The 26025-nt window shown below is 40.1% G+C and overlaps 1 protein-coding gene across 1 annotated transcript in view; it reads left to right on the top strand.

The window, feature by feature from the left end:
- Positions 1-26025, top strand: part of PLCE1 (phospholipase C epsilon 1) — a 285725-nt gene that overhangs the window by 238771 nt on the left and 20929 nt on the right. The window contains exons 20-26 of the mRNA XM_067552848.1: positions 74-203; positions 3269-3393; positions 9992-10109; positions 16004-16135; positions 17043-17336; positions 19055-19218; positions 24848-25109. Of these exons, the coding sequence (XP_067408949.1) occupies positions 74-203; positions 3269-3393; positions 9992-10109; positions 16004-16135; positions 17043-17336; positions 19055-19218; positions 24848-25109 (1225 nt within the window). The remainder of the gene's footprint in view (positions 1-73; positions 204-3268; positions 3394-9991; positions 10110-16003; positions 16136-17042; positions 17337-19054; positions 19219-24847; positions 25110-26025) is intronic.

Here is a 26025-nt window from a genome sequence, read left to right as displayed (position 1 = left end):
ATGAATATTATAAATAGAACTTTTTGGCTGTTTTAATATTTGAGTGCTTTAAAAAATTACTTTAATGCTGTAGGCTCACCAGCTGGCATACATGCAAGCCCAGGCCAGTAATGGTGGCCATGCTGGTAATCCCACCACTAATAATGAAGAAGAGGAGGATGAAGAGGATGAATATGACTATGACTATGAATCTCTCTCTGATGGTAAGAAATATAGTTATTACAGTGCTGTACTTAGAGAATTCTTGGTTTATGAAGTTTCTTCATACTTACTACTAACTTTAAACTGTTTAAATTTGCTTCAGTTAGAATAGATCAGACATGACGTAGTGAGGCATTTGCATGAGAAAATTAGGTTATTCCACATTTTAAGTATATGTTACTGTATAACAGGGGTGGGGAACCTATTTTGTGCCAAGGGCCTGATAAGTGTCCGCCACCGAATTCCCCCCCACCGCCGAAAAGTGGCAAACGGCGGCAGGGTTTTGGCGGCAGGCACTGCCCCCACACGGAACCGCGCCACCGCCGAATTCCCCTCCCCTGCCTCCCCCCCGCCGAATTCCCGCCGAATTCCCCCCTGCCGCCGAATGGGCCCGCGGGCCGGATCAAATGATTTCACGGGCCTTATATGGTCCGCGGGCCGGACGTTCCCCACCCCTGCTGTATAATCTAGTATCACTTAAATTCATTATAATTATAAATGATAACTTATATTCATTTGAAATTACATAAAGGTAATAGTGTATATAAATGAATGAAACTGTACTATATTTTACATAAATGTCTGTTTTCCTTTGAGGGTTTTAACACCTCCAGAGTTCGTGCATTCTTTATATTAATTCCTTTTTACTAAGGGCTGAAGTGTGGCCCGGCTTGTGCAGTGGTATGAGGAGGTAAGGGGCCATAAGCCATTCCCTTACTGTCTTGCCCCAGCCACAAGCTTCATGAATAGCAGCACAGAAAGGGCAGCAGACTCTGCAGAGACACTATATCCCCAGCCCTATGTCTTGGCTCGTCGCCCCAGGCCTCATGATAGCATACATGTACCGGGGTGTCTGGTGGCATACTTTGCACTGGGTACAGGTCGGGCACCGTTTACTCCCTCACCAGAGCAGTGGGGAAACTGTGAAGGAAATTTTGACTCTGTTCCGCCTCGACTGCTCATGGAGCATTGCCACAACAAAGAGGCCTTGCTCAGGTCAGATCTTACAGTTACAACCTGTTCCTGAAGTCAGTGAAGTTAAACTAGGAATGAATTGGCCCAAGACATTCCAAAGTGATGTTAATTATCAATTTCTGAAACTATCAGAAAATGTGGCATGTCAAACAAGGTACATCACAGCTAGTTGCCAAATTCATACCACCCAGGGACATAGACAGCAAAGAAATAAAATATTTCATTATTGAAATTTAAGGCCAGATGGTGCCTGGCCTTTACACAGGTGACCAAATTTAGGAAAGGCACAAGGTTCAGCACTCCCTGTAGTGTCAGACTTGTGTTTAAGTGGCACAGCAGAACCTTTCACAAATGAAATTTATTTTATTGTTTCTCTGTTGTTGGTGATGATGAAATTCACAAAATAAAATTTAATGAGACTTAACTACTTCTGATTTTCCTTATTGTATTTAAGCTACAAGTACTGTATTTAAGATAAATATGAAAATGGGTCAGATTCTGGTGCCTGCTCCAGCTGCTTTGTGCTGTTCCAGCAACACAAGATAGCTAGAAAGATTGCTTAATTGGCTACCTCAGGATTCTCCCTATGTGGAAGAATCTTCAGATGACATAAGTGAAAATATGCTGTTCAAGTGCAGATGTTTCTTACATATTGGCCAGGAAGAAATTGCAAGTTGTCCATTGTAAGTAAAACTTGAAACATGTTCCAGTTAGGAGATGGTTTAAAATCTAAAGTCAACAAACAATTGTGTACAGTGCAGTACAAAAAGTAACCTGTGGCATGGTTTACTGCTTTAATATAATGGTTAGACTGTTGTTTGTTTGTTTTTAACTATTATAATATTTGGCAGAACTAATCTAAATATTAGTCATCTGAAAACTTTAGAAGATTTCAGTTTTATTTTCCTTAAGCAATACTGTAGTTTTGCATAATGCTCATAGTTTTAAAATTGACACTTAATTTTCATTTTTCTGGCTGTATTTCTTAATTTCCTTTACTCTTATCCCCTTTCCGACTTTGTTTTCCTGTAGCTGATGTCCTTAATGCTTCTCCTGCTTCTAACAGCCAGGAAGGTAAAGGCCCATTTGGTTGAGCATTTTAACTGCATGAATTTCAGCACTGTGTCTCCGACTTGTTAAAAGTGTCTCATGTAAATATATGATACCTACTCTGTATTAATTGAAAATGCAATCACAGTGTTGTTATACATTATTTACTGGTCAGGGATCATTGGAAAGCTGCATGTGAAACACTGGTTATTCATAAAGATACTGTGGTTGAAACATTTATATTTAATAAGCTTCTGAGACTGTTTAGGAAGTTTTATTTATTTACACACACACACACACACACACACACACACACACACACACACACACACACACACACACACACACACACACACACACACACACACACACACACACACACACACACAGAGATACAGAGTAAACAAAAAATGTTTTCCATTATGACAATTTTTCTATTCTTATAAATCACTCTATTTTGAGGGACCAATCAGGGTAAGTCTCTAGTACGTACAGGAAGCATTCCTTTTTCATGGAGAGGAATGTCTCAAGCAGTGTGTGTATGTGGAGTGGGGACAGCATGAGAATCAAAATCTGAAATGTAAAGATATCTTTCAAAATTACTGATCACTGACTAAACTTATAAACTTCTACAATTCTTGAATATTCAAGAATATCACCTCTTAAATACTTTAGATGGCAAGCCATTGATTCTTTGCTTCTTGATTTGCCAAAAGAGGATCTGAAAATATTTTAACTCATATTTATTAAATGATGTTCTGGTTTTAATATCTACTGAACAAAAAAGACAGGGTAGAAGGTTTCATAGAAGAGACACACATAACAAAGAGTCACAGTGGCTCACAAGACATCCTTATTCTTTAAAATAGAATATTACCAATGAAGGAGAAATACTTTACCCAGTATATACCTTATTTTTGCCATCTGATTATTCAGACATGTAAGAGTAGGTGCTTTATCCAAAACACCTTTTAGTTGAGATAAACTTTGCAGTTAATTCTTGGCCTGCATATTGTTTATCTAAAATCAATTGATTTTCTAGATAACATTCTGGAAGACCGACCTGAGAATAAGTCATCCAGTGATAAACTGCAATTTGAATATAATGAAGAAGCTGCCAAGAGAATAAAGAAGACTGATTGCATTACTTACAACAATAAAGGAAAGGTAGTACCTTTTTTCCCTTCCCCTCATCCCTTTGACATGGATGCAACTTCAAAAGGATTTGGATTGCTCATGGCAAATGCACTTTAAGGTAGACAAATAACTGTAAACAGGGAATCATGCTACAGAAGACAAGGTAAATGCAACAATATCCAACATCCAGGTTAAGAAAAGGATTCAGAGGTTATTGTGGACAAAACATTGAACTCATTAGACCAGTATGTAACAGCAATAAAAATAGGCAAACAAGTTTGTAGGCTGTGAGCCAATGCTCAGCAAAGTCAATGGAGTCTTTCCACCGGCTTTAATTGGCATTCGATCAAGCCCCCACCCTTAATAGCAGAGAAAAATAGTATAAAACAAAAGAGGCAACTTTAATGGAAGGTTCTTGTTAAATTCCATCTGGATAATCTACACAGTCTTGGTTGGTTGTATTGTAGGTGAGAATATATTATTGACTCATATTAGCATGTGGTGGCAAAGTGTCCTAATAAAGAACTCTAAAATATGAAAAAGATTGCTAAAGTTGGTAAAAGGTAAGGTTTCAAAAACATAATCTAAACAGTAGAGGCCCTGTTGTGTTCTCAGTGAGGCTGTGTCCTGCTACAGCCTGTTTCCCCCACTCCACCTGCAGGAGAGAGCCATGCAACACCACCCTGGAGCAAAAATGGAGTCAGGAAGCATACTCTGACTCTGTCACAATGGTTCCTTAATTGTAGAGTGACCATACATCCTGTTTTGTCCAGGACAGTCCCCTTTTTCTTTCAGCTCCGTCCCGGCCAGCCCTACTTTTTTGCCAAAACAGGGCATTTGTCCCTGACTTGTGCAGGCAGCGCTGTCCACCAGTAGCAGCGGAGAAGTAATCTTCTCCATTGCTGCTGGCAGGCAACATGGCCTCCAGAGCTGTCCCCCCAGGCAGTAGCCCCCACTCTTTAGCTGCAAGGGAGAGCAGCGGCTGCTGCCCAGTGAGCCAAGTCTGCTAGGTCAGCCGCAGGCTCTGCAGACACCATCTGCTGAGCCAGGAACTCCTGGTAATTGAGGGAGAGCTTGGGAAAAGTGCTGGGGATGGGCAGGAAAGTGATTCTGCACAAATGATCCTTCCTCAGCCAATCTCTGCTCCTCCTGTGTCTGTGACTCCCAGAGCTGCTGACCTCACTGGCTCTCAAGCTGATACAGCTACAGAAAAAATGCCCCTGGGAATGGGACATGGATCAAGTCTCCCAGCAAGTGGGGAAGGGGTTAGAGAGGGAAAGAGGAGAGAGAGAGTCATTGGAAAAAAGCGTGCAGGGCAAATAACTGAAGAGAGAGATTCCCAGCTCCCAAATCTACTCTGCTCCATTTCCTGCATCAGCTCTAGGTAGATCCCTCCAGTGCTGTGAGGGTGGATTTCCAGTGCCAAACACATCACAGATCCCCCTCTCTGCCAAGGGGGCTTGCACAGGGGTTTCCTTTATGGCAGCACCTGCCTCACTGAATAATTGCATAAATTCGTTGGTGCTCCTCCCCCCTTCTTCTTTCAGAGGGACAGTTTTGTGATTATTTTCTCTTCTCTAGAGGGCAGGGAGTGCATCATTTATCTGTGTTGGGAGGTGGGAACCTCACACTCTTATGTGCACTGTTAAAATAATAATTAACAATGCCTTGATTATTATATTATCCTCCTGATGCCAGTGTTGCCTCGCTGCTGAGCAAGAGATGGCCTGGATCTTGTAGGTTGGCTTTCTCGTGAAGGAGAAATCAGGAAACAGAGTTTAGATTAAATCTAAATGTAATTTGCTTTATTTATACAAATACACCAGTCCTAGAACAGAGGCAAATAGCACACAGACAACCCCGTCCTCCAGAAATCTCAGCACACAACAATGCCTGGTTCTCAGGAAGCTACTCTGGGCCAAGAATTGCCTGTGTATACAGAGAATAAAGCAGTACAAACTCTGCTGTCTGCCACACCTTCTCTCCCAGGATAACTGCATCACTGAACTGTCAGTGACATGCTTGTCTTCCAGAGACTGAACATTTACTTGCATGCTTAGAAAAAGAGCCTGTCAACCTGTGTAGCAAGCAGAGCCATCTTGTGCCTTCCACCATAATAATAACAATTCTGGTGGAAAGGAGATGGGAGTTCAGCCTCCAGTGGCTCTTCAGCCTGGGGCTGCCCTGTTGAGGCTGTGGAGCATATTGTTAGTGAGGGGCAAGGAGCCTGGGTAAGGGATGGCACTTGTGATTTCTCAGAGCTCTGAATAGTTCTCAGATGCCCCTAACACCTCAGGTGTGTGGGTCTTTCTTCCAAAGCCCCTCAGTAATTGAGGATTCAGATCTGGGGTCTGTCAGTTTCTTGCTCCCCTGCCTGGCAACAGAGAGTGACAGGGATTGTGAAATACAGTGAATTAGGGAAGGGATTCCTTTCTTTAGAGGCCCTGACTTGAGGCAAAAACCATCAGTGAAAGCAGTGTGTTGAGCAGCTAATATCCCTGTTGTCTCTCCGCCACCTGGCTGGCGATGGCAGGGATTCTGGTATTATTGCCATGTGTTCGCTGCATTGCCAATAGTCCAATAGCCTCACCTCCTGGCTCCGAGATTAAAAGTACTTACACCCTGCTTTGCTGCCCAGATCCCAGTCCATACACATTCCTCTTCACCCTCTCTGCTCCTTGGCTCAATTGGGGGTGTGGAGGAATATTTGGGTGGGGTAAGTCTTGGGCCAGCCCTGCGTGTCCCGTTTTCAGTTTAAGGAAATATACTTAGTTGGCTCCTAGCCAACACAGCTACGTTCTGCCCCTTATTATGAACTGAGAGTAAATTCTTAGTCTGGCTCATATCTAGCAATGAAGTACAGTGTCCATTCACAATTATAGTAATTCACTCTTGTTTCAAATTCTGTTGATGCAGTTTAAGCTTCCCTGCCCTTGCTCTTTTTAAGAGACTGTCCCTCTCACTATCAAAATTATTCAAGTCTTAGTTTTCTGTGATTATGCTCCATAAGTGTTGTGCTGTCACTGATTTTTATGAAAGTAAATTGAGGTTTTATATAAAAAGCAATAGTTGTTTACAAATACCATATGGCTTTGCAGAGTACTTAACTTCAGCTTGTAAAGCTTATGCTTTGTCTGCATGACTTTCGTAATTCCATAGGGGACACACTGTTTATCAGATTTGAGGATTACTTTTTTTCCAAACCCAAACAACTTAGCAGATATTATTGTACTTCACTGTGAATTCTTTTTTGACACACACTCTTTTTGATATATACAAAATGCTGGGCTGATCAAAACATTTTTCCAGGCTAGGGTGCACTGTATATTGACTCAGTCTTTACCTTTTCCATTTAGTTCAATAGAAGTTCTGTGCATGGAACAAAGACAAAATATGACCCACGGTCTACATGCATTTAAGAAAGCCAATAAATTTATCACTATAAATACTTAGAGCGATTGTTTGTAGAGTTTAAAGAAAAATTCTTTTTAGACTTTTTCCTCAAAGGTGTATCTTATACTGTTTTAAATCAAGATAATATACATTTATTTAGAACAAATCTGCACAATCTTTTTTTATTAATGATCCAGGTTTATGTGAGTTTTGTGTTGTTAATCAGTAATAATTTGATGATAATGTGTTTCATACATATATTACTATTATGAAATACATAGAGCAATCCAGACTTAGTGTACTCTTGCAAGGTATGGAATATAGGGAACTTCTGTGTGTATCTTTCTCTTTCAATCTAAAGTGAAAACAAAACCAATTAATAACTTTTCAAAAATTGGTTTTAAAAAATAAACATGTGGGGGGGGGGGCAAAAAACCTGATAAAATCACCAGACTTCTTTTAAATGGGACTCCATGAACTCGAAAATAAGTCCATTTTAAAAAGTGCACCTGTATATTAGCTGTTTATAAGCTGGCTCAACATAAGAAGTGTCCATTTCTGCATTAATCTGTCACATTAACAATCCCACTACTACCATTTTGCTTGCTCATGTCACAATACTCTTTGTAAAACAGTGCCTCAGAGAGGTGATTAACACTGCTCCCTCTACCTCAAGGCAACCAGGTGGGTGCTCACTAGAAGAAAAATGGTGCTGATGCATGTATATTTGCACTGTCTTCTTTTAAGCCAAAAATTAACTTTATTCCTAAAATTATATTTATTTTTTTCTGACTATTTCAGCTGGTTCCTCCCATTTTTAACAGCCCTTTTTGATCAATTTTCTTTTTTGTGAGATTTCGCTAAAGTCTCCAGACATCTCTCCTTGCACATTCACTGTCAGGCAGCTGTATTCTATCCCACACAGTTTCCCACCCTTCTTGTTTTCCATCCAGAGCATGTGAAAAAATATTCTCATTATTATTTAAAATGAACAAAAAACAAAAATATATGAATCTGAAATAAATTTTCACTCATTTAAAGATGACCTTCTATGGAATTTTCTTTCGTCCATTGTACTATCTTTCTCTCTGAAGTTTTTTCCACTTGTGACAAAGTCTCATGGCTCTTGATTGATGAGATTCAGATTGTAACAGATAGTGTAGGTCTCTCTTTAATGAGTGTGCATAAATCCAGTCATTGTTAATGTGAGCTATTCCCATGCACACAGAGAGACTCAACTCCCAGATTATTGCAGCAAGTTCAGCTTGAACATCAGCCCAACTACGCACATAGTATGTGGTACAACTTTTCAGTCAAATGACAGAATTGCATTTTGCTTTTAGTCAAATTCACAAAAAGTAAAAGGAGAAACTGATTTTAAAGTAATTTTGTCTTGATGAACAGAAGTTATCACACACTTCTGCTTTACACTGACTGAAGCTCCCTATCTATGGATAAACGTATGAGAAGGGGTTAAAAATGAAGTGTAGGATGGAAAATCTCCCTTCAGGGTCTTGAAAGGTGATTTCTTAAGGAGTACTGCAACTACTTGTGTCATGTTGAACAGGGATTGCAAAGCTGCTGCACTCCAGCACAAGTGTGATCAGAGGCTTCATGGGAGCACAAGTAAGGTAAAGTACTAGTGGCCATATTTTCAAGAGCTGAGCTCCCATTTATTTAGTCACCTAAATAAGTGACCAGATTGGGTGTTGAGTTCTTTGGAATATGTGGTCTAGATATGAACCTTCATATTGACTGGTAGTAAGTGTTAAGCCTTCCATATGCTTGATTTCCTGCTTTCAAAAGTGCAGGATAAAAAAAACCCAAAAAACAGTAGTGTGGAGAATGATGTGGAGGGTCTGGGTGGAGAATGAATTTATTTGAGGAGACATAGGCTTAAGTATCATTGTCAGAATCATATAAATGTAGTGTTGGAAGGGACCTTGAGAAGTTATCAAGTTCTACCCCTAGTGCTGAGGTGGGACCACCCCTGACAGGTATATGTCTAAACTTTTCTTAAAAACCTCCAATGATGGAAGCTCCCCAACCTCCACTGGAAGCCTGTTCCAGAGCTTAACTACCCTTACAGTTAGAAAGTTTTTCCTAATATCTAGCCTAAATCTCCCTTGCTACATATTAATTCTTCTAGTCCTACCTTCATTGGACATGGAGAACAATTGATCACAGTCCTCTTTATAACAGCACTTAACGTATTTAAAGACTGTTATCAGGTCCCCTCTTCAATCTTTTCTTAAGACTACACATGCCCAGTTTTTTTAACCTTTGCTTAGTGGTCAGGTTCTAAACCTTTTGTCATTTTTGATGCTCTTCTCTGAACACTCTCTCTAATTTGTCCACATCTTTCCTGAAGTCTGGCTCCCAGAACTGAGGACAGTACTCCAGCTTAGGCCTCATCAATGCAGAGTAGAGTGGGATAATTACTTCCCATGTCTTACATAGGACACTGCAGTTAATACAACCCAGAATATTAGATTTCTTTGCAACTGCATCACAGTGATTTCTATTCAGTTTGTGATTCAATATAACCCTCACATTCTTTTCAGCATCACTAGCATCTAGCCATTTATTCCCCATTTTGTAGTTGTGTATTTAGTATTTCCTTCCTAAGTGTAGTATTTTGCACTAGTCTTCATTGAATATTCTTGCTGAATGCAAATTAGCTGCTTATCTTCACATTCCCTGCTTAAACCTCACTCCTGCTACTACTCAGAAGTAATTTAGGGTCAGATTTGTAAAGCTGTTGAGGCATCTAATGATGCAGAAAGCTGCCTATTGGTATTTTCAAAAGCATCTAGACTCGTAACTGCTATTGATGGTAACTCTCTGAGAAGTTGTTAAGGGAACTCAAACACTTACCCTGTTACTGATTTCTGATTGAATATTTAAGATGTTATTTTCGTTGTTAAATATTATGCAACTAACACTCCTCTTACTGCATAAATTGTAATCTCTTTTGAACAGGGACCATGTCTTTCTATGTGATTGTAGAAAAAGGGGGCCTGGTTGTGTTCTTTTGAGTACTACTGCCATACAAGTAATACTAATATAAGATCACTGATGGGAAAAATAGATGCATGCATAAATCCATTATGTGAGAATATAGAACCATATGTGCTGAATGTGATAAAATCACACCACAGGTATATAGAGGTATGCTAGAATATTTTCATTTTCAAAGCCTTCTGTATTGTACATCACTTGAATTGTCACATAGGTTTATGACATGGAACTGGGTGAAGAATTTTATCTTCCACAAAATAAGAAGGAAAGTCGGCAGATTGCACCAGAGCTCTCAGATCTTGTCATCTATTGCCAAGCTGTGAAATTCCCTGGTAAGTATGCTTTTCTTTCTGCCCATACTTATTGCTTTATATTTTCTAATTCTTTGAAACATTACAGTGATCTAATTGAAATTGCAGTATGTGGGGAACATACCTTTCTGTGGTTAGGGATTCTGCATAATGGTTGATGATTCCATGTGCTGCATTTGTCATTGGGGGAAAAAGCACTCCAATCTTTAAACCATAGTGAACTGACTGTTCCTATCTGAATGACAGCTGAGAACAAGCTATTCCATCAGGATTTTCATTAGAATTTCACCTAAGGAGCTGCTGTTTCAGGTCTGGGGAAGAGTTTCCTACTTCTGGGAGGTGGAAAAAGTCAGGAGTCTTTAAGAATAAGTTCCAACTTAGCTTATCTGACCACTACCAGAAGCCTTCCCTCTCACCAGCATCCCTTACATTATTATCTACATCCCCCATGACTGAATAATTGGGCTAAGAACCAGCTGGGGAATGGAGAGAGAGAGGTCATGTTGGGAATGAGGCCAAAGGGAGACTGGCATGGACCCAAGAGTAGAGAACATCTGGAGAGCAGGCCAGCAGTCAAGGTAAGGTGGATGGATGGCAAGAAGAAAATGGCTCATGATAGACATGTAACAGTGATTTGTAGGAGGACAGTGAAGTAGGAAGGACCTCATTCTGTAGAGGTGAAGAGATAGGGATTGGAAAACAGTAGGAGGTGGATGAACTGAAATTGAATTTACTTGTTTTCATTTGCTCAATGTAGAACACTGAGGATGAGCATATTTTGGCTAATACACTGTACATTCTGTACACTAATTCATTTTTTAAATTGTGACTACTGTTTATTATTCACATTTTTAGTTTATTGAAATGAGAATTCAGCTTCTTTAATTGAATGGTTCTCTACAGAAATATTGTCAAGGATCGCACATTAGGATTTAATACAAAAAGAAATGTAATCTAAATTAATTTACACAAAGTCAAGGTAAACAAATTGAAAAATTAGAGGAAAAACATTTTTCTAATCTCTTAGTTTTATGAATATTAGGTGTTACTTGTAACAACAGCAAGGTAAAAAAATAAGATGTGTGATTTTTAATTTAGCTGTCCTCTTAATAAAATCTGCAATGAAGTAATTCCAGTTCTTCAAGTCAAACCTTTTCTTCTGAGCAAAGAGTAATATTTTCCATCTTTTATACAGTTTAAATTCCTCAAAACATTTTAATACTAAAAATTTCTAACTTTCTGAAATGTCCCTAAAATTAAATTAGAAAACAAATACTTGCTTTCCATAATTACATTTCTCTTTTGTTTTAACTCAAAACATAATTAGGACAAATAAGAAAATCAGTTCCTTTCACAGGGAGGACCGCTTTTATAGGCCTAGCACCCTAGAACCTCCAAAGACTACTTTCCCAAGTTAACTTTTATATGCCCCCTCTTTGGGAAAAATTCTGCCCCTCTCTTTGTGGACATAGAAGCCCTGACCACAGTGCAACTGGTGTGATTCCACTGTACAAGAAGGAGACAGGAGGCTGGAAAATTTCACAGGCCACAGCAAGTAGAGGATATTGGGGTTAGAGCAGTGGAGCAATGAGGAGAAGGCTGGTGGAGCTACAGACCAGTTTCTTCTGGAGAGGGGAAAGGACACAAAAGTTGGGTGAGGGTAGTATAGTCTGAAGTAGCAGCAGTGGCTGCAAGTTGGCTCTGCTGTTGTTGGATAGTCAAAAGAGAAGACTTCTTTCCTCTGGCCCCTTTTACTTGTTTTCTGTTTTGCACTTATGATTTGGCTCTTTCTGAGGAAGCCAGTCATAGATCATAAGGTCAGAAGGGACCACTGTGATCATCTCTAGTCTGGCCTCCTATATAACGCAGGCCAGAGGATTTCCTTGAATTCATTCCTGTTTAAACTAGAACTTATCTTTTAGGAAAAAAATCCATTTTTGATTATAACATTTTCAGTGATGGAGAATCCTCAGCAAACCTTAGAAAATTGTTCTAACACTTAGGTAATTGTGGTTAATTACACTCTCTGTTAAAAAATTGCACCTTATTTCTAGTCTGAATTTGAATAGCTTCAACTTCCAGCCATGGAAGTTGTCTTTTTGTTCCTTTGTCTGATAGACTAAAGAGCCCTCTATTATCAAATTTCTGTTCTGTAGGTTCTTCTAAATTGTGATTGCCACACCTTAACCTTCTGTTCATTATCTACATCGATTGAGCTCCTTGAGTCTTTCACTATAAGGCATGTTTTTAATTCTTTAATCATTCTGGTGGCTCTTCCCTGAATCCTCTTCAATTTATCAACATCCTTCTTGAATTGTGGACACCAGAACTGGTGACCATATAACCAATTGGAAGCTAAGGAATTACTTCAGATGTGAATGTGAAAACTTAGGCAAGCACCTGAATACTGCCTGATGCTGTCAACATCCTGCCCCATCAACATCCTGTATTCCCAAGGAACTATTCGAGATAAATTATACCACCAGATAGTAGCTATGGTTTTAGAGCAATAAGCTCTGATGACTGGAACTGGACACAGTATTTCAATATTACATTTATGAATATTATAAATGTTACCTTCTTTTACCTGCTTGTTACTATTCTTTCTGACTACGTAGAGCTGAATTAAAAGGGGTTGTTAGGAAAAGCAAGGAAACACCATGTTCAGAGCTAAAACAGCTCTGGATAAACAACTTCAAGGGGGGTGATGGCTGAGTTTTTAAATGAGGAAGATGCTCTTCCTAGGCGACAGCCAAATGTTATATTGCTATTTTGCCAAAGCCAGAGTTTAAGATAAATGGACAATGCTCCTCTGAAAAATCCCCACCTAGGGAGGAAGGGAGACTGAGTTGTCTGTAGCTGCCACGGGGGAGATTCTGAGAGAGAGAGAGAGAGACTGAGCATACAGCAGAGCTCTGTGGGATGTGTCTGAGGCAGTTGGGTTCACTTATGCTTTGAGAGAGGTGATGAACTGTAGACGGGATCCAGGTAGGCAGCTCTTTTGTGGTTTTAACTTTTTTCTCTGCTTGCTATGTAATTCTTTAAATGGATAGTATGTCTCTTTGGAAGAAGCTGTGTTGAGTCACCTTAATCAGCTGGTGGTCACAGAGTCCCAGAAAGAAGTGTCTTGCAGGTACCAATTACAGCTATGTCTGTCATCTGAGGGGTTGCTACCCAAGGATCCAGTCTAGGAGTGATAAAGCCATGGAGTTTTTCACCCAGAGAGAAGGGAAGGCAGAGAAACTTGGCACCTGAAGGGTGCACTAAAGAGGCCCTGTAACTATCCCACTACAATAGGTATAAGGAGTGTTATTGCCTGTTGATCTAAAATGGAGTGAAACACAGAGTGCTGCTATGGGAAGAGTGCAGCAGGTAGAAGCTTGTCGCTTGAAAAGAGTGCCTACAGGCGAGACTGGGGGACAGATCACAGATGCAGCTTGCTCCTGAGCCATCACACGTGGCTAAGACTCATCTTCCCCTGGTATTTTGCATTAACCTCAGATAATTTAGGTAAGAGGTTAGTCTGTTTCCTCAGTGACTGTCTCCACGTCTTGAAACATAAAACAAAAATTTTTCTTCTTTGAGAATTTACTTAATCCTCCAATGTGGAAAGGACCCAACACCAAAAAAGATTAACCCACCCAGTGGTCCCAGTTCTAGGCTTCAGGTGATATCTATTTTGTACCACCTTTTATACTCCTGGCCATGGGCTGGGCAGGCCCCGAGTACAAATTAGAGCAGCTTTCGCACTGCTCTAGTTTGCTTCTGACTACAAATGGCCACCAAAGGACCATTTGGGACATGAGTGGAAGCAGGGAATCAGAAGAAGAGGTGACATAGAACTGGTGGCTCTGCAGCCACTATATCACCTGGAAATTAACCATATAACAAATGACACCAGTCTTACAGATGCTTTGTGCTGCTGGAGCAGAGAAAAGGGGCTATATCAAGGTCCAGAATGTGGCCAAATACATGTTGAAAAGCCAGAAATCAGCTATGAGTCATCAATTGCTTCATGTTCTTTCTAAATCATGTGAAGTTTTATTTTGCATCTGTTTATTATTCTCATATAGATAGCTATGTTTAACACAGATAATTCTCCCAATTCATACTAGCCAATACAGAGGAGATTAGAATAGAAGTACTTATTGTTATAGCACCTTCCTTTTTAAAAATATTGTCTTTATTTCCTTCATTTTGTCCCTTTGTTAATAGTAGGTCCAATTGACCAAAACTAGGGATTTCCGGTTTGTGGGAAATTTTTGATATTTTGAAATCTCCCACAAACTGGACATCTCAAAAAAAAAAATTTTTTTTGGAAACAAGACATGATCCCTGGGACTACTGCAGCTGCTGACTGAATTGACATTCTTGTCAGTTTCACTGCTGCCAGTGAACAGTTGTTGGGGTCCCAGGGTCTGTGGCCCCTGGGCAGTCCCAACATGTGAACTTTCCTAGGCAAGGGGACCCAGGGCTTCTAGACTTCTGGGCCAGCTGGCTCCCCATGCAGGCCAATTCCTAAGGGGGCTGCACAGAGAGCCAGATGGTCTGGAAATCTGAAAACCCTGGGGACTTCCAGGACTTTTTGGCTCCATAGCAGAGAGCCCTGGCTCAAGCTGAGGTTCTCAGGTTTCCCAGTCTCCCTGCTGTGGAGCTGGGAGCCAAGCAGTAGAGCTCGGGCTTCCAGCTCTGTCAGGAAGCCTGGAAACCCCAGCATGGCAGGACCGTGGACCCTGGGAGCCATGAGTAGCATAATTGAAATGATGTGCTTAACTTCATTAAATATGTGCAAAAGCATCTGAAGGATTGAGGCCTAGCTACTTAACTGCAATAGGTTGAGTTCAATGGGGCAGAATCCAACTTCTACTAAGCTTCAAATGAGTAGTTAAAATATTAATTTGCAATGTAAATTCAGTATTTTCTTCTATTGTAACTTAAATTTTCAATTTACATTTCTTTCTGCAATAATTATTGTTTCAAATTTTAATAAAAATAAGAAAAATGTAAATTACAAATGTTGTGGAGTTCCAATAGCATTCTTCACCTTACTTCATGTCTTGTGCTGATGTCAAAAGAACTCCTTGATGTATTTTTACTTTGTATTTTAGTGAGATCTGCCCAAATGCCACTGAAGTCAATGGAAAGGAATTTAAATCAGTGGAAATGGAATTCATTGATCATGTCCTTAATGATTGTTTTGTTTGAATATATGTATATGGAATAATAATATTTTATTACAATGCCTTTCATCTGAGTATCTCAAAACAGGTCATCGTCATTAAGTAATTAAAAGATTTTCCCCACTTATAAATATTGCCCATGGTTGAAATATGAGTTATAAATAGTAGTTTTAATATACTTAATACAAAGATGGACTGGAAAAGACTCATGGGTCTACTAGTATATACCCTATGATTCTTTGGGATTGTCCTTACAGCAAACTTGAAGTCATTTTTGTCAGGTTCATTTGAACACATAGCTATAGAATGTCAGGCAATGTACCATGATATCCTATACTTGTATGTTTTGATTTACCAGAAAAACAGATTGGATATGTGATGGGTAACATTATTTTTTAGGTTTGAGTTTATTGTGATTGTTTGTTGTAGAATTTGTCTTGAGATTCATTGGGGCTGTTCTGTAATATGAGACTTATAATCACTTCCCGCTCTCCAGCCAAAAATAAATCTCAGGCAACAGTTATGTCACAAAGATTTTTTTTCTGTGTTACATTGTATATCATCTTCTTGATGATTGTAAATATAGTTAGACTCAGTTACTGGGAATAATATGCTAGTTGTCCTGTGTACTTCTTTAGTATTAGTCCCTCAAAGAGTAAAGTGAAAAATGATGGAAAATGTCATGCCCTCTTGGTCATATGTTTTGGCTTATTTATTTTACTTTTATGGGAACAGGCCTGTCAACACTAAATCCATCTGGCTCTAGCAGAGGAAAGGAAAGAAAAAGCAGGAAGTCCATTTTTGGCAACAATCCTGGCAGACTAAGCCCCGGGGAGCCAGCAACACTTGCCAAAGCATCTGGAAAAGGTAAAGTCAGCATCTTCTTTCACCAAGCACATGGAATGACTCTGTAGTTCAACACATACACCAGATCAAGTTGTTAAAGATCAAACAATTTACTGTGTGCATGCTGCGCTTGAATTTTGGAATCAGTTTTCATTAGCAGTGCAGCTATTACAATAACGCCATTATAAAGAATTAACTTTAGAGTATGGAATGTTAGTATAGGATTAATCTGCTGGAAGTATAAAGGCAGTCAGTTTAAAATTACTGATGAGAATGATTGGTTGATTCAAAACTAAAATATTTGTATCTAGTAGTTTAAAGATGTATCTTAGATCAAGTTTATATCTTAAAAGATATGGGAGGAAATGTTCAAAGGTGCAAATGACAGTTAAGCACCTAATTGCTGTTTTATGCCTTGAAAAACTGTCCCATAGTCTTTGGGCAAACTTCAGTGAGGCTGCAAGGGATATAAATCATCAGAGAATCTGGCTTTCCATCTTTTACTGCAGGCTTTATAGTAAAGTTTGAAAGTGAAATAGTAATCTTAAAGAAATTTTATTTTCTTTCCATTTAAACGATCTCTGTATTCCAAGCAGCATATTAACAATATTATAAAGGTTTCCAGATATGGATTAAGAGTCAAGATTCATTTCAGACTTAAAATATTCGCACACATTAAATACCACATTAAATATTTACTTATAAAATTCAAGAAAATGATACTCAAATATGCCTAGTTACAGTATCAATTAGCATTTAATTACTGCATATGAAGAAAGAAATGTTATACCTATGTGACCAGTGTGGTTTCTAGAGATCATTTATTTTTATCCTATCCAAAATACATACCTACACATCACAGGAAAATACTGATGCTTGAGGTCTCAAGATCTGCAGCTATAATTTGAGATTAATATTTATTTTCCAGGTCCTTTTGAGGGTGCTCGGCAAACCTGGGAAGAACTTTGTTCTCCTCCTTTCAACCCTACAACTTCTCTCAGTGCTATCATAAGGACACCTAAATGTTATCATATCTCTTCACTGAATGAGAATGCTGCCAAACGTCTGTGCAGACGGTATTCTCAAAAACTGATTGAGCATACCACCTGTCAGCTGTTGAGAACATATCCTGCTGCCACACGCATTGACTCTTCAAATCCCCATCCGCTGATATTCTGGCTCCATGGAATACAGCTAGTGGCTGTTAACTACCAAACTGATGGTATGGATAGAATAATTCCTCTAGTAATGTATATTTATGTACATATTAAACATTATAAAATAAGTGCTTCCTTAATTATGAATCTCTATTTACCATATATTCGTTTACTTATCATCATCTCTGTTGGTGGATTTATTAAACAGATGGTGGGCTATTTGGCAAAGATCCTGTACTTGAACAAGATTGAGAACAGTTACAGAAGGAAAAAATACACAGTAACTTGTATTGTGGTGGATGTGAAGTTTTGAGTAAATATATACTTGGGTGGTAAATCGTAAAGAATAGAAATTAGATTGTGTACATTGGCACAGCATGCATAAAAGATGTTGCATAAGGGCACCACTCCTGAAATAGCTCTGGGAGAAATTGTGACTGTACCATGCACAATTCATTCCATGCTCCCCTCTTGTTCCAAGGGAGGTAATTTATGTAAACCCTTGAAAGGGCACATTTTCCTTTCCAACACGTGCCCAACCAACCAACAGTCCTCACCCACTTGCTTGCAGTAGGGAATATCACACCCCGCACCATACCCAGGAGGGAGACACATGATCTGGGTAAAATTACATGTGGCCATTTGAGGTGTGTGGTGGGGCTTTACCTATCCTTACTCTGCTGTACAACCATGTTAAGGCTAATAGCTATCTAGCCCTATGTGAATTAGTGCTCCCAGAATACTGGAATTCTGTGCCTAATTTGGTAGGCTTTCTGCATCTCTGACAATGTGGAACTGTCTAAAACATTGCATCCACAGATTCCATTAGCTGGAATCCAGCACTTTTACAGTGCCATAGCCATAATATCATTTATAATAACTTTTTAAGTATACAAAGGCACTGAATTACCTTATCCTAGAACTGACTCCTCTGCAACGGAGTCTTTAACCAACACTGCATCAGTACCCAATCTTTGGGCTATATTCTATCCCTACTTATGCTCCCTCGCCTTTTGGGTTTGCATAAAAAGTTGCTCCATTCAGCTGTCTTCAAATTACACAATCAGGTTTTTTTTTATCCTAGATTTTTGGGCAAAACTCAGGAAACTTGCTAGGTATGATAAGTGGGTATAACCAGGTCCTAAATAATGTAGAACCTCAGAGTTACGAACACCTCGGAAATGGAATGGAGGTTGCTCATAACTGAACAAAATGTGATGGTCGTTCTTTCAAAAGCTTTCAACTGAACATTGATTTAATATAGCTTTGAAACTTTACTATGCAGAAGAAAAATGCTACTTTTAACCATCTTAATTTAAATGAAACAAGCACAGAAATAGTTTCCTTACCTTGTCAAATCTTTTTAAACTTCCCTTTTGTTTTTTTAGTAATTTATGTTTAACACAGTACTGTATTGTACAGTATTTACTTTTTTTTTAAATTTTTTGGGTCTCTGCTCCTGCACTGCCTGATTGCATACTTCTGGTTCCAAATGAGATGGGTGATTGGCCGGTCAGTTCATAACTTTGGTGTTCGTAATTCTGAGTTTCTACTGTAGAGCAAAAGCTAGAAAATGGGTGAAACTGGAAAATACTTTTTTTTTTTTTTTAAGTATAAACTCTTTGGGCAACTTGGGTATGTAAATTAAAGCTGTCCCCAGAAATTTAATATTAGTTTCATACTGTCAATTCAATTTTAACAGTAATTTTAAAAAAATCTACATTTTGCTGTCTTTCTGTTGTATTGTCACTATTTTTCAGCTGTGACTGCTTTACTTTTGCAGATCTTCCTCTGCATCTTAATGCAGCAATGTTTGAAGCGAATGGTGGTTGTGGGTATGTTTTGAAACCCCCTGTTCTGTGGGACAAGAACTGTGCAATGTACCAGCACTTTTCTCCATTAGACCGAGATCCGTCTAATATGGAGCCAGCTATATATTCTTTAACAGTAAGTACATTTTAAGGGAATTATTAAAAGCTAAATATTCCAACTGGATGTTGTGTAACTGCAGTCCTAAAAGGATCCCATCAACTTTACAGTCACATTTCTATAATAATGACGTGTAATAACTGAGATCATTGTGACTAAAAGAAGTTACGGGAGGGAAAAGTCTCTAGTTTGTTTATTTGTGCATTGACAGCACTGTTTATAGAGGCTTTCACTGTTTCCCCATGTTGACGTGAGTGTTTACTTTTAGGGTGCCCCAATTACCCAGACATGGTGATGCGTGGGACTGCACCTCTCACACCCCTCTGGTGGCCACCTTCTTGGCTGTGATGACCAGTCCCAGCCAGTCTCATTTCTGGACTCTCTCATTGAGTCTTCTGTGGCTCAGCCTTTCGCCCAAGCCACACAACAGTTCAGTCCTCTTCTGGAGTTCAGCTCAACAGCAAAGGTTTTTCACACCTCCTGGGCTCAATTCTAAACAAAAAGGTCCTTGGCCCCTCCTGGGCTCAACTTCAGTTCCTCCCCCTGTCAAAATACTGACTGACTCCTGGGAGTCCAAGTATAACTTAAACAAGCCTTCTGCTCCTCATGGGCTTGTCTTTCGTTCCCTGGTACTCGTAGACCCTAGGTTGGGGTTCCTCTCCTCTCTTGGCTCCACCGAGGAAATAGCCCTATGCTTTCCAGCTACAGACAATCCCAAACACTGTACCTTCTTTGAGGCCCATCCCAGGGAGAGGGAACTCTCCCTAGCTTCTCCTTCCCCATCAATTAAGTTCCGTAAGCTCCTTATACAGCCTACCTCTACCTCCCAAGAGTCTCTGGTAATCATGCTCCTTACAGCTTCTCAGTCCCAGCCAGCTCCCTTTTCAACCAGTCCTTATTCAGCAAGTTCTGTTAATTTTTTGGAACAGCACCCCTAAGGCAATTAAGGAATCACAGAAATGTAGGGCTGAAAGGGGATTTGAAGTCATCAAGTCTAGTCCTAGGTGCTGAAGCAGAACCAAGTAAACTTGGACCATCCCGGACAGGTGTTTGTCAAGTCTGTTGTTAAAAACCTCCAATGGTGAGGATTCCACAGCCTCCCTTGGAAGCCTTTTCCAGAGCTTAACTACCCTTACAGTTAGGAAGTTTTTCCTAATATCTAAACTAAATCTCCCTTGCTGCAGATGAAGCTTGTTGTTTCTTGTCCTACCTTCAGTGGACTTGGAGAACAGTTAATCACAGTCTTCTTTATAACAGCTCTTAACATATTTGAACACTTTAATCATGTTGCCCCCTCATATTGCCCCTTTTCTCAAGACTAAACATGCCCAGGTTTTTAACCTTTCCACATAGATCAAGTTTTCTAAACCTTTTGTCATTTTTTGTTGCTCTTTTCTAGACTATTACCAATTTCTCCAATTAAAGTGCGGTACCCAGAACTGGACACTGTACTCCATCTGAGGTCTAAGCAGCGCCCAGTAGAGTGGGATAATCACCTCCTGGATCTTACATACAACACTCTTGTTAACACACCCCAGCGTATTAGACTTTTTCACAATTGTATCACAGTAATGACTCCTATTCATTTGTGATCCACTAAAACTCCCAGATCCTTTTCAGCAGTGCTACCATCTACCCAATCATTCCCCATTTTGTAGCTGTGCCTTTGATTTTTCCTTCCTAAAGGAAATACTTTGTACTTGTCTTTATTGAATGTCATTTTGTTGAATTCAGACCAGCTCTCCAATTTGTCACGGTCATTTTGAATTATAATTCCGTCCTCCAAAGAGCTTCCAACCCTTGCCAGTTTGTTGTCATTTGCAAATGTTATAAGCATCCTCTCCACTCCATTATCCAAATCATTAATGAAAATATTGAATAGTGCAAGACCCCACTAGATACACCCTCCCAGTTTGACAGTGAACCATTGATAACTACTCTGAATACAGTATTTCAACCAGCTGTGCACCCATCTTATAATAATTTTATCTAGATCATATTTCCCTAGTTTGCTTATGAGAATGTCATGTGTCACTGTCTCAAAAGTCTTACTAAAATCAAGATATATCCAGGAGGCCAGTCATCCTGTCAAAGAAGGAAATTAAGTTGGTTTGGCATGCTTTCTTCTTGACAAATCCATGTTGGCTAGTCCATATTACCTTATTATTCTCTAGGTACTTACAAATTGATTGTTTAAATAATTTGTTCCAGTATCTTTTCATGTATTGAAGTTAGGCTAACTGGGCTATAAATTCCCAGGTCCTCTTTGTTCCCCTTATCAAAGATAGGTACTATGTTTGCCCTTCTCCAGGAGTTCTCAAAGATAATTGCTAACAGTTCCATGATTGCTTCAGCTACTTTCTCAAGTACCCTAGGATGAATTTCTTCAGGCCCTGCTATCTTGAATACATCTAATTTATCTAAATATTCTTTAACCTGTTCTTTCCCTATTTTGTCTTGTGTCCTTCCCCCTTGTTGTTAATATTAATTGTGTTGAGTATCTAAATCACCATTAACCTTTTTAGTGAAGACTGAACAAAATAGGCACTAAACACCTCAGCCTTCTTGATGTCATCTGCTATTAGCTCTTCTTTCCTGCTAAGCAGAGAACATACACTTTCCTTAATCTTTCTCTTCTGCCTATTGTATTTAAATAACCAGTACTTACTACCTTTTATGTCCCTTGCTAGATGTTTCTCATTTTGTGCCTTAGCCTTTCTGATTTTATCCCTGCATGCCTGTGCTATTCTTTTGTACTCATCCTTAGCAATTCATGCTTTTTGTAGAATTCCTTTTTGATTTTCGGGCCATTAAATAACTCTTGATGGAGCCATATTGGCCTTTTACTATTCTTTCTATCCTTTCCTTCACATCAGGATAGTTTTCAGTTGTGCTTTTAATATGGTCTTCTTGAGAAATTGCCAGCTCTTGAGAACTCCTATATGCCTTAGATTTTGTTCCCAGGGGACCTTACCTACCAGTTCTCTGAGTTTGTTAGTCTGCTTTTTTTGAAGTGCATTGTCCTTATTCTGCTTCTTTCACTACTTCCTTTCCTTAGAATCACAAAATATATGATTTCATCATCACTTTCACCCAAGTTGCCTTCAACCCTCGGATTCTCAACCATTTCCTCCTTATTAGTCAGAATCAAGTCCAAAATGGCTGTCCCGCTGGTTACTTCCTCCATTTTCTGAATTGAAAGGTTGTCCCAATATATTCCAAAAACTTACTGGAAATTTTTTGTTTTGCCATATTTCTTTTCCAACATATGTTTGGGTAGTGAATCCCTCATTACTACCTGGTCTTGTGTTTTGGATATATCTGTTTGTTCTAGAAGTGCCTCATTCTCCTCTGTGATGGGTTCCCTTCCCACTGCTGGCACTTCTTGCTGGTCACTCTGAGGATTAGTTCCGTCTTGTGCTGCACCCTCCTCAGAGGTCTCTCTGCCATTATCTTCTCTCTGTATGCGGCCTCTCTCACTCTTGATGCTGCCATTTCCAGTCCATGGCTTGGCCTTCTGAACAGGTCACTATGTCCTTCCCTTTCTGGGGAACACAGTCTTTCTGGACTAGCTTTCGTGGGCATCTCCTGTGCCCTGAGCCGCTACCCAATGGCCCACCCTCTAAACTAGGTTCCAGCACAGGACCCTATAACATGCAGCATAGGCATATACTGTCTTTGACTTTGCTGCTGTTTCCCTGGGCTTTTTCCTTCCTAACTGGATTTCCTTGTCTCTGGATTCACCAGCTTCTCACTCCCTCATCTCAGGGAGTCTGTGCAGCCTGCCTTCCTGCAACCTCAAATACTTCTTCCCCTTTCCGGGAATTGACTGCCCTTCCCTAGCTGCTGCCCTACTCTCTAGCCAGCTACCTGGCTTTCTACAGACCCGGCTTGTTCCTGCCCAGGTGACCCTGTTCCTCCTTCATTAGCTCCCTGGCTTGCAGCTAATTGCTAGTTTGGACCCATCTGGCCCCACCCAGCTCTTGCTGGGCCAATGTGGGTGCATGCCCCATTACAACCTCCTGTTCTTGATTTGCTGGTCTATAGTAGACCCTATCATGACTTCCCCCATATTTTTCCCCTTCTGTCTTTACCCAAGTGGTCTGCCTCTCACCTCCTTCTGGACCACAGAACAAGTATATATGTTTTTTGATGTATATTGCAACACATCCTCCATTTATCTGCCCTTCCTGAACAAGTGATATCCCTCTACCTATATTGAAGTCATGAGACTTATCCCACCAAGACTTTGATGACAATTAAGTCATAATTTAGCTTATGTACTAATGCTTCTTGTTCTTCCTGTTTATTCCCTTTACTCCTTGCATTTGTGTAAGACATGTAAGATGTTGCGCTGATTCCTCTACTGATTTCCCTCATGTCGCTTCTATGATCTTATTGTAATTTTCTATGTCTTTCCCCACACACATCTAGCCCTCTCTTAAGCTGCCTGGACACTTGGCCCCTTACTCCAGGGACCCACCATAGGAGTTGCCTCTATTCCTCCATGGCTCCTCTACCCAGGCACAGGCAACTGGGCATAAAATAGCAGATAAAATTCAGTGTTGATAAGTGCACAGTAATACACATTGGAAAGCATAATCCCAACTATACATAAAAAATGATGGGGTCTAAATTGGCTGATACCATTCAAGAAAGAGATCTCGGAGTCATCATGGATAGTTCTCTGACATCAGGGGATGAATTACTCAAGAATTCCCCTGGTCTGTTCATTCCCTCTGAAATATCTGACACCAGCCACTGTCAGAACACAGGATACTCAGCAAGATGGATCATTGGCCTGACCCATGGCCATTCATATGTTCTTATGTTCCCACAATTCCACCATTTTGTCCTGTGACAAGCTTTTATAGCCCCAGATGAAGCCCTGCCCCTTTTTAATCGGTTCAATTCAGCTGACCTGCTCTGACAAAGGGGAGCTGTGCTTGTTTTATTCGCAGGGCCCAGCTGCTCTGTAACACTACTGTAATGTCAGTTAGCTAGGCCCCGATCTTGGGGCTACTCACTTGAATAAAGTTGAATAAATTATATTGGGGCTACTCACTTGAATAAAGTTACACATATGCTTAGTTATTTGCAGGACTTCATTTCTCCCTTGCTGAAAAGCCTTGGTTATAAACATCAGGAGGGGTGCAGGGGAAAACCCTTAAATCTTTTTTAAAATAATAAAATATAATGAGGACATATTATTTAAAGGATGTTCTGTCAGATATTTGGATGTTTTGATATTAGTCCCTTCGTGGGGATAATTAAGAGAATTATCCCAATTGGAGCTCCATTGGAGTCAGTGCAATTACTGTGATAACTGAAGGGAAAATTTGACCCTCCTTATGTAGGTTCCAACTACAAATACATTATTTTTGGATTAAACTTCAAATACTTTGAATTGTTACATTCATGATCTGTGTTCTATTTTTCAGAGGGAAGATAAACTAGCAATTGCATTTGTTTTAAGCTTTGCTTCTGAAATTACTCTGTTGGCAATTCAGAATACTGAAGCAGGGTTGCAATTATATCTGAATGTTAGCAAATTGTTCTTTGGAGTATGATACATTTTATTTAATTTGAAAATGTAGCATAAAAATCCCTGACCCACTAATTGGTTACTTTGTGTTCTCTGCTTCAGATTGTGTCTGGACAGAATGTTTGTCCTAGCAACAGCACAGGAAGTCCATGCATTGAAGTTGACGTACTTGGGATGTCTCTGGATAGCTGCCATTTCCGCACTAAACCCATTCATCGCAATACTCTCAACCCCATGTGGAATGAACAATTTCTCTACCGGGTTCACTTTGAGGATCTGGTCTTTCTTAGATTTGCAGTTGTTGAAAACAACAGCTCAGCTGTAACTGCTCAAAGAATCATTCCACTAAAGGCTTTAAAAAGAGGTAAAATACAATTTGCACTAACTTTGTACACAGTGCCTAGATCCTGAAACATGGCTGAAAGTGTTCAGCACCGCTTGGTGGGATGTATTCAATTCTGGGACCATCTGACTCAGATGTCAATTAGATCATTATCAGTGCTGTTCTAGTTATACCATGCTGGCTACCCTTTGCCCCCAAAGGCCATTCCAGCAACTGGTGATCATCAGGGCAGAAAGATTCCCTGTGCATTCCCCATTTTCCATAGCTATGCTCCCTGCACCAATAGCTGGAAGAGGTCAGGGGGCAAAGTGTAATTGTCACCCAGGATTTTCTCTACACCAGGGACTCCTCAAGAGGGTGGTCAAATTGGTCTCTAGTCTGTGCAGCTGTGGTAGCACAGAGTAGTTTTAACATACTGGACGATCTGGTCAAAGGTGATGTGGGGGGGACAACACATGGGGTCATGTGCCCCCTCCCATATGCCAGGGTTTGCTGGCCCAGCTCGGTCACATGGTGAGGCCCAGTCTCCTCCCTGCACAGTAGCTGCTGGAGCTGGCAAGCTGGGAGCTGCTGCCATAGGGAGAGGCAGCAGCAAACAGCTGGGAACTGCTGCTTTTGCTGCTCCCTCTCTCCACAGAGCTAAAGCAGTGGCCCCTCCCTGCAGTTTTCAGGTGTTTGCTGCTGCCTCTTCCCATGGAGCTAACACCTGGGAGCTGCAGGGAGGGGCTGCTCAGGATAAGAGAGATGTGTGCCTGCGGGGTCGTGACTCAAGCCTTTGGGGAGTGAACCTTTAAATTGTGTCCTCCCTCTCCCCACTCCCAGCAGGCACCAGTTGTCTCTAGATCTGATCCATTACATTCATTGTCCAGGATAAACATAAATATTTCTATGCTGTTTTAATCATTGTAATTCATTTTGTTGCTTTGCTGAATGAATG

This window comes from Emydura macquarii, unplaced genomic scaffold, assembly GCF_026122565.2.
Source record: "Emydura macquarii macquarii isolate MOO-44397 ecotype Brisbane River unplaced genomic scaffold, CSIRO-AGI_Emac_v2 contig_1390, whole genome shotgun sequence".
Taxonomy (NCBI): Eukaryota; Metazoa; Chordata; order Testudines; family Chelidae; genus Emydura; species Emydura macquarii.
This window is presented reverse-complemented; position numbering and strand designations above follow the sequence as displayed.